Source organism: Cherax quadricarinatus, chromosome 14 (genome assembly GCF_038502225.1).
Source record: "Cherax quadricarinatus isolate ZL_2023a chromosome 14, ASM3850222v1, whole genome shotgun sequence".
NCBI classification, from domain to species: Eukaryota; Metazoa; Arthropoda; class Malacostraca; order Decapoda; family Parastacidae; genus Cherax; species Cherax quadricarinatus.
The window spans coordinates 39,041,291-39,055,359 of NC_091305.1; the positions used below are offsets into that span (position 1 = coordinate 39,041,291).

Sequence of the window (14,069 nt, forward strand, 5' to 3'; positions counted from 1 at the left end):
CTGGTTATGTCTTAACACCTGCCTCGTGTATGTTGAAGCTGGTTATGTCTTAACACCTGCCTCGTGTATGTTGAGGCTGGTTATGTCTTAACACCTGCCTCGTGTATGGGTGACCCAGCACTACCTGCTGGATTAGCGTAGTGAAGAGTGAATCTTAGTGACGCCTCCCGTAGCTGTAGTAAATGAAAGTGGTGGAGAGGAGAAACTGTGTTGGTGATGGAGGGAGGGAGGGAGGGAGGGGGTGTGGGATAAGACATTGTTGGTAGCGCGGCCCACGTTGTATAGAAGTGGGTCAGTAGGTTAGTGTGAGAGTGACTAGACCGGGTGGTGGGTGTGTGTATGTATGAGCAGTGCGCGCACACACTCACGCACACACCCCTCCCCGCTCCTCTACACACACACACACACACACGACACACACACACACACACACACACACGCACGGTTACCTCAGAGCTAACATAGACCCCGTTAGAGCGGGATAATTTAGGTCAAGCGAGCAGTTCTAACTTTCACTCTTTACTGGCGCTCGGCAGCGTTGGTGCGGCGAGCACAGTGTGCTGAGAGAGCCCTGAGCGCGTGTGTTGTGCGCCATGTGCGCCGCTCCTTGTGCTTATTACATCTCAACAGTGAAACAGTGATAGCAGTGATACTCTCAGTGCGTACATATCCTAGCCAGGAATTATATATCTGGTGAGTGGTGTGTGTGAGAATGCTCTCAGACATGGAGCTTCCTATATCAGTGCAAAACTTTAACTTGTCTCCCCAGTTTGGGCAGCTGACAATCTCTGCTGCTCCCATGAGTGTAGATATGAGTGGGGTGGGTATGGGTATAGCTACTAGTGCACTATCGCCCACCTATACACATATTACTACCGCAGGTGGAGTAGTGAACTCCACTGTCTCCACCAATACAATAACCAGTAACGTTACCAGTAACAACATGACTCCCACTCTAATAGACTCTGGTTTGTTTCCTGGGGTAGCGACGACCACCTTGGACTACACTTCGCTGACGGACATGCCCGACACCAAGGAGGGCATAGAGGAACTCTGCCCGGTGTGTGGGGACAAAGTGTCTGGCTACCACTACGGTCTCCTCACCTGTGAGTCCTGTAAGGGATTCTTTAAGAGAACTGTACAAAACAAGAAGGTATACACCTGCGTGGCTGACCGCTCCTGTCAGATCGACAAGACACAGAGAAAGAGATGTCCGTACTGCCGCTTCCAGAAGTGTCTGGAAGTAGGAATGAAACTGGAAGGTAAGTCAGTACCACTTAACTTATTTGTAACGTGTTGCACAGCACTTATACTCAGTGTTACAGCCTCACACAACACTTACACTCAGTGTTACAGCCTCACACAACACTTATATTCAGTGTTACTGCTTCATGCAACACTTACACTCAGTGTTACAGCCTCACGCAACATTTACACTCAGTGTTACAGCCTCACACAACACTTATATTCAGTGTTACTGCTTCATGCAACACTTACACTCAGTGTTACTGCTTCATGCAACACTTACACTCAGTGTTACAGCCTCACGCAACATTGCACTCAGTGTTTCAGCCTCACACAACACTTACACTCAGTGTTACCTCACACAACACTTACACTCAGTGTTACAGCCTCACACAACACTTGCGCTCAGTGTTACCTCACACAACACTTGTACTCAGTGTTGCAGCCTCACACAACACTTGCACTCAGTGTTACAGCCTCACACAACACACTCAGTGTTACAGCCTCACACAACACTTACACTCAGTGTTGCAGCCTCACACAACTCTTACACTCAGTGTTACAGCCTCACACAACACTTGCACTCAGTGTTACAGCCTCACACAACACTTGCACTCAGTGTTACAGCCTCACACAACACTTACACTCAGTGTTACAGCCTCACACAACACTTACACTCAGTGTTACAGCCTCACACAACACTTACACTCAGTGTTACAGCCTCACACAACACTTGCACTCAGTGTTACAGCCTCACACAACACTTGCACTCAGTGTTACAGCCTCACACAACACTTACACTCAGTGTTACAGCCTCACACAACACTTACACTCAGTGTTACAGCCTCACACAACACTTACACTCAGTGTTACAGCCTCACACAACACTTACACTCAGTGTTACAGCACCAAACATCTGTTGTATAACATTACCCCAGATACAGCAACTAGCACACTCCTCTGTTTGTCTCCACCTAGGTGTAGGCAGGCTTCTCCTAGGTGTAGTGAGGCTCCACCTAGGTTTAGTGAGGCTCCACCTAGGTGCAGTCAGGCTCCACCTAGGTGTAGTCAGGCTCCACCTAGGTTTAGTGAGGCTCCACCTAGGTGCAGTCAGGCTCCACCTAGGTGTAGTCAGGGTCCACCTAGGTGTAGTCAGGCTCCACCTAGGTGTAGTCAGGCTCCACCTAGGCGTAGTCAGGCTCCACCTAGGTGTAGTCAGGCTCCACCTAGGTGTAGTCAGGCTCCACCTAACTGTAGTCAGGCTCCACCTAACTGTAGTCAGGCTCCACCTAACTGTAGTCAGGCTCCACCTAACTGTAGTCAGGCTACTCCTAGGCGTAGTCAGGCTCCACCTAGGCGTATTCAGGCTCCACCTAGGTGTAGTCAGGCTCCACCTAGGTGTAGTCAGGCTCCACCTAGGTGTAGTCAGGTTCCACCTAGGTGGCCTGGTGGCTAAAGCTCCCGCTTCACACACGGAGGGCCCGGGTTCGATTCCCGGCGGGTGGAAACATTTCGACATGTTTCCTTACACCTATTGTCCTGTTCACCTAGCAGCAAATAGGTACCTGGGTGTTAGTCGACTGGTGTGGGTCGCATCCTGGGGGACAAGATTAAGGACCCCAATGGAAATAAGTTAGACAGTCCTCGATGACGCACTGACTTTCTTGGGTTATCCTGGGTGGCTAACCCTCCGCGGTTAAAAATCCGAACGAAATCTTATCTTATCTTATCTTATCTAGTCAGGCTCCACCTAGGCGTAGCCAGGCTCCACCTAGGTGTAGTCAGGCTCCACCTAGGTGTAGTCAGGTTCCACCTAGGCGTAGTCAGGCTTCACCTAGGTGTAGTCAGTCTCCACCTAGGTGTAGTCAGGCTCCAACTAGGCGTAGTCCGGCCTCACCTAGGTGTAGTCAGTCTCCACTAGGTGTAGTCAGTCTCCACCTAGGCGTAGTCAGGCTTCACCTAGGTGTAGTCGGTCTCCACCTAAATGTTGTCAGGCTCCACCTAGGTGTTGTCAGGCTCCACCTAGGTGTAGTTAGGCTCCACCTAGGTGTAGTTACGTTCCACCTAGGTGTAGTTACGTTCCACCTAGGTGTAGTCAGGCTCCACCTAGGTGTAGACTGATGACTGCGGATAAACAGAAGGTTATCACAGCTGTATTTCTCATGTTATCAAGATGAGTGTGTGACCCATGATGAGTGTGTGACCCATGATGAGTGTGTGACCCATGATGAGTGTGTGACCCATGATGAGTGTACTCACCTAGTTGAGGTTGCGGGGGTCGAGTCCGAGCTCCTGTGACCCATGATGAGTGTGTGACCCATGATGAGTGTGTGACCCATGATGAGTGTGTGACCCATGATGAGTGTGTGACCCATGATGAGTGTGTGACCCATGATGAGTGTGTGACCCATGATGTGTAGGACCCATGGTGTGTGACCCATGATGAGTGTTACCCATGATTGTGTGACCCATGATGATTGCGTAGGACCCATGATAAGTTTGTGATCCATCATGAGTGTATAGGATCCATGATGATTGTCAGATCCATGATGAGTGTGCAGGACCCATGATGAGTGTGTAGGACCCATGATGAATGTGTGACCCATGATGAATGTGTGACCCATGATGAGTGTGTAGGACCCATGATGAGTGTATAGGACCCACGATGAGTGTGTAGGACCCATGAGCGTGTGACCCATGATGAGTGTATGACCCATGAGTGTGTAGGACCCATGATGAGTGTGTAGGACCCACGATGAGTGTGTGACCCATGAGCGTGTGACCCATGATGAGTGTGTGACCCATGAGTGTGTAGGACCCATGATGAGTGTGTAGGACCCACGATGAGTGTGTGACCCATGATGAGCGTGTGACCCATGATGAGTGTGTGACCCATGAGTGTGTAGGACCCATGATGAGTTTGTGACTCATCATGAGTGTATAGGACCCACAATGATTGTCAGATCCATGATGAGTGTGTGACCCATGATAAGTGTGTAGTACTCTTGGTGAGTATGTGGGACTCAGTGCGATATACAAATATACAGCAGCAGGTGTGGTGTATTAACATGCTACACAGAGAGCCATTACAAGTCAGTTGCAACTCTGCCATCCACATACTGATACAACCTTCCAGTACCTTTTACTTTCCACACAACCATGTCTGAGTGTGCATGGTTGTTCTCTTGTAGTGTCACACCAAGGTCTGGTACCTCCACACAGTGTAACACTAAGGTCTGGTACCTCCACACAGCGTAACACCAAGGCCTGGTACCTCCACACAGTGTAACACCAAGGTCTGCTACCTATACACAGTGTAACACCAAGGTCTGCTACCTACACACAGTGTAACACCAAGGTCTGCTACCTACACACAGTGTAATACCAAGGTCTGCTACCTACACACAATGTAACACCAAGGTCTGCTACCTCCACACAGTGTCACACCAAGGTCTGGTACCTCCACACAGTGTCCCGCCAAGGTCTGGTACCTCCACACAGTGTAACACCAAGGTTTGGTACCTCCACACAGTGTAACACCAAGGTCTGCTACCTACACACAGTGTAACACCAAGGTCTGGTACCTCCACACGGTGTAACACCAATGTCTGGCACCTCCACACAGTGTAACACCAAGGTCTGCTACCTACACACAGTGTAACACCAAGGTCTGCTACCTACACACAGTGTAACACCAAGGTCTGCTACCTACACACAGTGTAACACCAAGGTCTGCTACCTCCACACAGTGCAACAACAAGGTCTGGTTCCTCCACACAGTGTAACAACAAGGTCTGGTACCCCCACACAGTGTCACACCAAGGTCTGGTACCTCCGCACAGTGTCACATCAAGGTCTGGTACCTCCACACAGTGTCACAACAAGGTCTGGCACCTCCACACAGTGTTAAACCAAGGTCTGGTAACTCCACACAGTGTAACACCAAGGTCTGGTACCTCCACACAGTGTAACACCAAGGTCTGATACCTCCACATAGTGTAACATCAAAGTCTGGTGCCTCCACACAGTGTAACAGCAACGTCTGGTATGTCCAAACAGTGTAACACCAAGATCAGAAACCTCCACACAGTGTAACACCAAAGTCTGCTACCTCCACACAGTGTAACACCAATGTCTGGTACCTCCACACAGTGTAACACCAAGGTCTGGTACCTCCAGTGTAGCACCAAGGTCTGGTACCTCCACACAGTGTCACACCAAGGTCTGGTACCTCCACACATTGTCACACCAAGGTCTGGTACCTCCACACATGTCAAACCAAGGTCTGGTACCTCCACACAGTGTAACACAAAGGTCTGGTACCTCCACACAGTGTAACACCAAGGTCTGGTACCTCCACCTAGTGTAACACCAAGGTCTGGTACCTCCACATAGTGTAACACCAAGGTCTGGGACCTACGCACAGTGTAACACCAAGGACTGGTACCTCCACGGTGTAACACCAAGGTCTGGTACCTCCACACAGTGTAACACCAAGGTCTGGTACCTCCACGCAGTGTCAAACCAAGTTCTCGTACCTCCACACAGTGTCAAACCGAGGCCTGGTACCTCCACACAGTGTAACACCAATGTCTGGTACCTCCACACAGTGTAACACTAAGGTCTGGTACCTCCACACAGCGTAACACCAAGGCCTGGTACCTCCACACAGTGTAACACCAAGGTCTGCTACCTATACACAGTGTAACACCAAGGTCTGCTACCTACACACAGTGTAACACCAAGGTCTGCTACCTACACACAGTGTAATGCCAAGGTCTGCTACCTACACACAATGTAACACCAGGGTCTGCTACCTCCACACAGTGTAACACCAAGGTCTGGTACCTCCACACAGTGTCCCGCCAAGGTCTGGTACCTCCACACAGTGTAACACCAAGGTCTGGTACCTCCACACAGTGTAACACCAAGGTCTGGTACCTCCACACAGTGTAACACCAAGGTCTGGTACCTCCACACAGTGTAACAACAAGGTATGGTTCCTCCACACAGTGTAACACCAAGGTCTGCTACCTACACACAGTGTAACACCAAGGTCTGCTACCTACACACAGTGTAACACCAAGGTCTGGGACCTACACACAGTGTAACAACAAGGTTTGGTTCCTCCACACAGTGTCACACCAAGGTCTGGTACCATCACACAGTGTCACACCAAGGTCTGGTACCTCCACACAGTGTCACACCAAGGTCTGGTACCTCCACACAGTGTCACACCAAGGTCTGGTACCTCCACACAGTGTCACAAGGTCTGGTACCTCCACACAGTGTTAAACCAAGGTCTGGTAACTCCACACAGTGTAACACCAAGGTCTGGTACCTCCACATTGTGTAACACCAAGGTCTGGTAACTCCACACAGTGTAACACCAAGGTCTGGTACCTCCACACAGTGTAACACCAGCGTCTGGTACCTCCAAACGGTGTAACACCAAGGTCAGAAACCTCCACACAGTGTAACACCAAAGTCTGCTACCTCCACACAGTGTAACACCAATGTCTGGTACCTCCACACAGTGTAACACCAAGGTCTGGTACCTCCAGTGTCGCACCAAGGTCTGGTACCTCCACACAGTGTCACACCAAGGTCTGGTACCTCCACACATTGTCACACCAAGGTCTGGTACCTCCACACAGTGTCAAACCAAGGTCTGGTACCTCCACACAGTGTAACATAAAGGTCTGGTATCTCCACACAGTGTAACACCAAGGTCTGGTACCTCCACCTAGTGTAACACCAAGGTCTGGTACCTCCACATAGTGTAACACCAAGGTCTGGGACCTACGCACAGTGTAACACCAAGGACTGGTACCTCCACGGTGTAACACCAAGGTCTGGTACCTCCACACAGTGTAACACCAAGGTCTGGTACCTTCACGCAGTGTCAAACCAAGTTCTCGTACCTCCACACAGTGTCAAACCGAGGCCTGGTACCTCCACACAGTGTAACACCAATGTCTGGTACCTCCACACAGTGTCAAACCAAGGTCTGGGACCTCCACACAGTGTCAAACCAAGGTCTGGCACCTCCACACAGCGTAACACCAAGGTCTGGTACCTCTACACAGTGTCAAACCAAGGTCTGGTCCTTCCACACAGTGTAACACCAAGGTCTGGTCCTTCCACACAGTGTAACATCAAGGTCTGGTACCTCCACATAGTGTAAGACCAAGGTATGGCAGCATCACTCAGTGTAAGATCAAGGTCTGGTGCCTCCACACAGTGTAACACTAAGGTCTAATACCTCCACACAGTGTAACACCAAGGTATGACACCCCTGCACATTTTAACGCCTAGGTCTGCTGCCTACACACAGTGTAACACCAAAATCTACTGCCCCCACACAGTGTAACACCAAGGTCTGATACCTCGACACAGTGTAACGCCAATGTCTGCTACCTCCACACAGTGTAACAGCAAGGTCTGGTACCTCCACACAGTGTAACACCAAGATCTAATACCTCCACACACTGTAAGGCCAAGATATGATACCTCCACACAGTGTAACATCAAGGTCGGGTACCTCCGTACACTGTAACATCAATGTCTGGTGCCTCCACACAGTGTCAAATCAAGGTCTGGCCCCTCCACACTGTTTAACAAGGTCTGGTACCTCCACAAAATGTAACACCAAGGTGTTATACATCCACACAGTGTAACACCAAGGTCTAATACCTCCACATAGTGTAACACAAAAAGTCTGGTACCTTTACACAGTGTAACACCAAGGTCTAGTGCGTCCACGCAGTGTAACCCCAAGATTTAATATCTCCACACATTGTAAGGCCAATATATGGTACCTCCACACAGTGTAACACCAAGGTCTGGTACATCCACACAGTGTAACACCAAGGTCTAATACCTCCACATAGTGTAACACAAAAAGTCTGGTACCTTTACACAGTGTAACACCAAGGTCTAGTGCGTGCACGCAGTGTAACCCCAAGATTTAATATCTCCACACAGTGTAAGACCAATATCTAATACCTCCACACAGTGTAAGACCAAGGTCTAATACATCCACACAGTGTAACACCAAGGTCTGTTACCTCCACACAGTGTAGCACCAAGGTTTAATACATCCACACAGTGTAAGACCAAGGTCTGAAACCTCCACATAGTGTAATACCAAGGTCTGGAACCTTCTCACAATGTAACACCAAATTCGGACACCACCACATAGTGTAAGAAAGTGTGGTCTATCATATTCACACATTGTAACATCAATGTCTGCACCTTCACACAGTGCAAGACAAAGTCTGACATCTTCGCACAGTTTAACACTAATGGCTGGCATCACACATTGTAACACAAGGTCTGATACCTCCACAAAGTTTAACATCAAGTTATGACACTTCCATATTATTACACCAGGTGTGGCATCTCTACATAGTTAACACCAGGCCCTGGTACTACCAGGCCCTGGTACTACCAGGCCCTGGTGTGGCGTCTCCATATCGTGTAACCCAAAGTCTGGAATTTCTACACAGTGTAACACTAAGTTCTGGTATTTCCACGCAGTGTAATACCAATCATTAACACTTCCACACAGTATCATACCAGTGTCTGGCAACTCTACAGTGTAACACTGCCACCAAGGTCTGACAATTCCACATAGTGTAACATCAATGTTTGGCATCTTCACACAGTGTAACAGTAAGATGTGGCACATCCATACAGTGTAATGCGAACTTTTGGCATTTCCACAGTGTCATAAAATGACACATCCACACAGTGTAACACCACGTTCTGATACTTACCCATGGTGTAAAACCAAGGTTTATCACCTCCGCAATGTAACACCAAGGACTAGCACCTCCATTCAGTGTAACACCAAGGTTTAGCACCCCACACATTGTAACAGTAAGTCCTGGCACCTCCACACAGTGTAACACCAAGATCCAGCACCTCCTCACATTGTTATATTAAGGTTTTGCATCTCAAATTATAAAAAATGGCTGCGCACATTGTAAGGCTAAGGTCTGGGACCTCCACACAGTATAACACCAAGGTCTGGTGACCTCCACACAGTGTAACACCAAAGTCTGGGACCTCCACACAGTGTAACACCAAGGTCTGGGACCTCCACACATTGTAACACCAAAGTCTGGCATCTCCACACATTGTAATACGTAGCAAATGCAAAAATGGCAGCTGGCAGACAGAAACACTGTACTAGGTACAGTACCTTAGCTCAACAGATACATAACAGTGAGCTAACGGGGCTCTGTGAAGCGTTGTTTTGAAGCAACAGATAACAGGACTTACTAAAACTGGAAACACACGAGACTTGTTCTTCATGAACAATGAGGAAGTAATGAGACATTATGACAGAACAATGTACTCTGATCTCAGACTTAGTAAAGTACAGGCAAATTTACATTCAATGGTGAATAACTCCAGAAATAGTCAGCAAGAAGATATACTCACTAAATTAAACTTTAATAATCTAAGAATTGACGGGAACAAAATAAACAAAAACTGTTAGACGCTACTTGGAAAAAACTGTCATGAGCAGCCTGAACCCCTCACCAGTGTTTGGAAAAGTTGAACACTGAGAGAACCTCCACCAGTGAGTGTTTGGAAAAGTTGAACACAATCTATTAAGGTTCTACTGAGAGAACCTACACCAGTGTTTGAAAAAGTTGAACACAAACTTGTGTGAAGAGCTTGTAAGAAACATGTTGAGCTGAGACGTCACAGTGTGACTGTTCACTGAGCCATTGTTCACAATAAAGAAGTGACAATCGAAGTGAGTTTTTCGTAGATGAGTCTCAAAACTCTGCAGGCATCTCCATAATTCTTGACATAACTCCGACCTTCCTCGGCTTAAGCCACTGATAATATTACCATATACTCTACTCCAGGTCTATATTCCTCGAAAATTACAAATACCCATTATCACGACGCGGGAGTCGTCCCACTCTCGCTAAAAACCATTGATAGAACCTCACTCCACAAAGGTGGAATGAGGTTATGTTAGTGTTACCTAATGTCACAAGGAAATAAAGATAGACATCAGTATACAATAGAAATTTAAATATACATGCAAGAGGCTGGAAGCGCATTGGAAAAAAAAATAGATGTCCGGGAATTCCCGGTCAAGAACTGACCCATTACTCAAGACATCAAACACTGATGATGAAAGAAAGAAATGAGCGATTTTTTTATGGATGAACATAAATCAATGAAGGTAGAGAGGAACACATTTGTCATTTCTCCGTTACCTCTGTCCGCCCTACAAGTCATTAGCACAAATACACCTGAATTCTCAAAAGAAACAAACACTCTGGCCCCACATGTAGCTCCTGGGCCTCTTCATGGAACTCTTCACTGATAACTAAGAGCAAAATACAACTAACATGAGCACTCAGTATTCTCTTAGATCCAGGTGAAATACCAGAGATCTTAAAAAGTACAGAAATAGTTTATTTACACAAAGGAGACAACTGAGTTCTGATCAAGAATTACTCACCAGTACCAATAACATCACTCATTATAAAGCTTTTTGAAAAGTTGACGAGACTCCACATTACAAACTTTATGGAAGAGAATGATCTACACAAGCCAAGTTAACATGGATTTAAAACAGGAAGATGAGGCTTCTCACAACTACTAAACCATTATAACAAAAATACAGAAACTTTGGAAGGAAACCAAAACGCAGATGTAGTCAACACTTAGAATATTTAACAAATGTGATGGTGGAGTGATAGCAATAACATGAGAGCAACATGTATACCAAGTAATATAGGCAAATGTATATTCCATTTCTATCAAATATAGAACAAAATGTAGGAGTAAACAAACTCGAGCCTTAACAAAGTGAAAAGTTGAGTACCAAGACATGATGCTGATTAGTTGACTCTTTCTCATTCTCACAGCATAGATATAAACACTAGCCACAGCTTGGTATCACAGCAGACATAGATATAAACACTAGCCACAGCTTGGTATCACAGCAGACAAAGATATAAACACTAGCCACAGCTTGGTATCACAGCAGACATAGATATAAACACTAGCCACAGCTTGGTATCATCCACACAGCAGACATAAACACTAGCCACAGCTTGGTATCATCCACACAGCAGACATAAACACTAGCCACAGCTTGGTATCATCCACACAGCAGACATAAACACTAGCCACAGCTTGGTATCATCCACACAGCAGACATAAACACTAGCCACAGCTTGGTATCATCCACACAGCAGACATAAACACTAGCCACAGCTTGGTATCACAGCAGACATAGATATAAACACTAACCACAGCTTGGTATCACAGCAGACTTAGATATAAACACTAGCCACAGCTTGGTATCACAGCAGACATAGATATAAACACTAGCCACAGCTTGGTATCACAGCAGACATAGATATAAACACTAGCCACAGCTTGGTATCACAGCAGACATAGATATAAACACTAGCCACAGCTTGGTATCACAGCAGACATAGATATAAACACTAGCCACAGCTTGGTATCACAGCAGACATAGATATAAACACTAGCCACAGCTTGGTATCACAGCAGACATAGATATAAACACTAGCCACAGCTTGGTATCACAGCAGACTTAGATATAAACACTAGCCACAGCTTGGTATCACAGCAGACTTAGATATAAACACTAGCCACAACTTGGTATCACAGCAGACTTAGATATAAACACTAGTCACAGCTTGGTATCACAGCAGACATAGATATAAACACTAGCACAGCTTGGTATCACAGCAGACATAGATATAAACACTAGCCACAGCTTGGTATCACAGCAGACATAGATATAAACACGAGCCACAACTTGGTATCACAGCAGACATAGATATAAACACTAGCCACAACTTGGTATCACAGCAGACTTAGATATAAACACTAGCCATACCTTGGTATCACAGCAGACTTAGATATAAACACTAGCTACAGCTTGGTATTACAGCAGACTTAGATATAAACACTAGCCACAGCTTGGTATCACAGCAGACATAGATATAAACACTAGCCACAGCTTGGTATCACAGCAGACTTAGATAAAATCACTAGCCACAGCTTGGTATCACAGCAGACATATATATAAACACTAGCCACAGCTTGATATCACAGCAGACTTAGATAAAAACACTAGCCACAGCTTGGTATCACAGCAGACTTAGATAAAAACACTAGCCAAAGCTTGGTATCACAGCAGACATAGATATAAACACTAGCCACAGCTTGATATCACAGCAGACTTAGATAAAAATACTAGCCACAGCTTGGTATCACAGCAGACTTAGATAAAAACACTAGACAAAGCTTGGTATCACAGCAGACATAGATATAAACACTAGCCACAGCTTGGTATCACAGCAGACTTAGATAAAAACACTAGCCACAGCTTGGTATCACAGCAGACATAGATATAAACACTAGACACAGCTTGGTATCAAAGCAGACTTAGATAAAAACACTAGCCACAGCTTGGTATCACAGCAGACTTAGATAAAAACACTAGCCACAGCTTGGTATCACAGCAGACATAGATATAAACACTAGCCACAGCTTGATATCACAGCAGACTTAGATAAAAACACTAGCCACAGCTTGGTATCACAGCAGACTTAGATAAAAACACTAGCCACAGCTTGGTATCACAGCAGACATAGATATAAACACTAGCCACAGCTTGGTATCAGAGCAGACTTAGATAAAAACACTAGCCACAGCTTGGTATCACAGCAGACGTAGATATAAACACTAGCCACAGCTTGGTATCACAGCAGACATAGATATAAACACTAGCCACAGCTTGGTATCACAGGAGACATAGATATAAACACTAGCCACATCTTGGTATCACAGCAGACATAGATATAAACACTAGCCACAGCTTGGTATCACAGCAGACATAGATATAAACACTAGCCACAGCTTAGTATCACAGCAGACATAGACATAAACACTAGCCACAGCTTGGTATCACAGCAGACGTAGATATAAACACTAGCCACAGCTTGGTATCACAGCAGACATAGATATAAACACTAGCCACACCTTGGTATCACAGCAGACATAGATATAAACACTAGCCACATCTTGGTATCACAGCAGACATAGATATAAACACTAGCCACAGCTTGGTATCACAGCAGACATAGATATAAACACTAGCCACAGCTTGGTATCACAGCAGACATAATATAAACACTAGCCACAGCTTGATATCACAGCAGACTTAGATAAAAGCACTAGCCACAGCTTGGTATCACAGCAGACTTAGATAAAAACACTAGCCACAGCTTGGTATCACAGCAGACATAGATATAAACACTAGCCACAGCTTGGTATCACAGCAGACTTAGATAAAAACACTAGCCACAGCTTGGTATCACAGCAGACATAATATAAACACTAGCCACAGCTTGATATCACAGCAGACTTAGATAAAAGCACTAGCCACAGCTTGGTATCACAGCAGACTTAGATAAAAACACTAGCCACAGCTTGGTATCACAGCAGACATAGATATAAACACTAGCCACAGCTTGATATCACAGCAGACTTAGATAAAAACACTAGCCACAGCTTGGTATCACAGCAGACGTAGATATAAACACTAGCCACAGTTTGGTATCACAGCAGACATAGATATAAACACTAGCCACAGCTTGGTATCACAGCAGACATAGATATAAATACTAGCCACATCTTGGTATCACAGCAGACATAGATATAAACACTAGCCACAGCTTGGTATCACAGCAGACATAGATAAAAACACTAGCTACAGCTTGGTATCACAGCAGACTTAGATAAAA

The 14,069-nt window shown here is 46.0% G+C and overlaps 1 protein-coding gene across 1 annotated transcript in view; it reads left to right on the forward strand.

The window, feature by feature from the left end:
• Positions 1-308: 308 nt before the first annotated feature.
• LOC128694985 (nuclear hormone receptor FTZ-F1) overlaps positions 309-14,069 on the forward strand; it is a 189,069-nt gene continuing 175,308 nt past the window's right edge. The window contains exon 1 of the mRNA XM_070084961.1: positions 309-1,262. Within this exon, the coding sequence (XP_069941062.1) occupies positions 713-1,262 (550 nt within the window). The 5' untranslated portion in view covers positions 309-712. The remainder of the gene's footprint in view (positions 1,263-14,069) is intronic.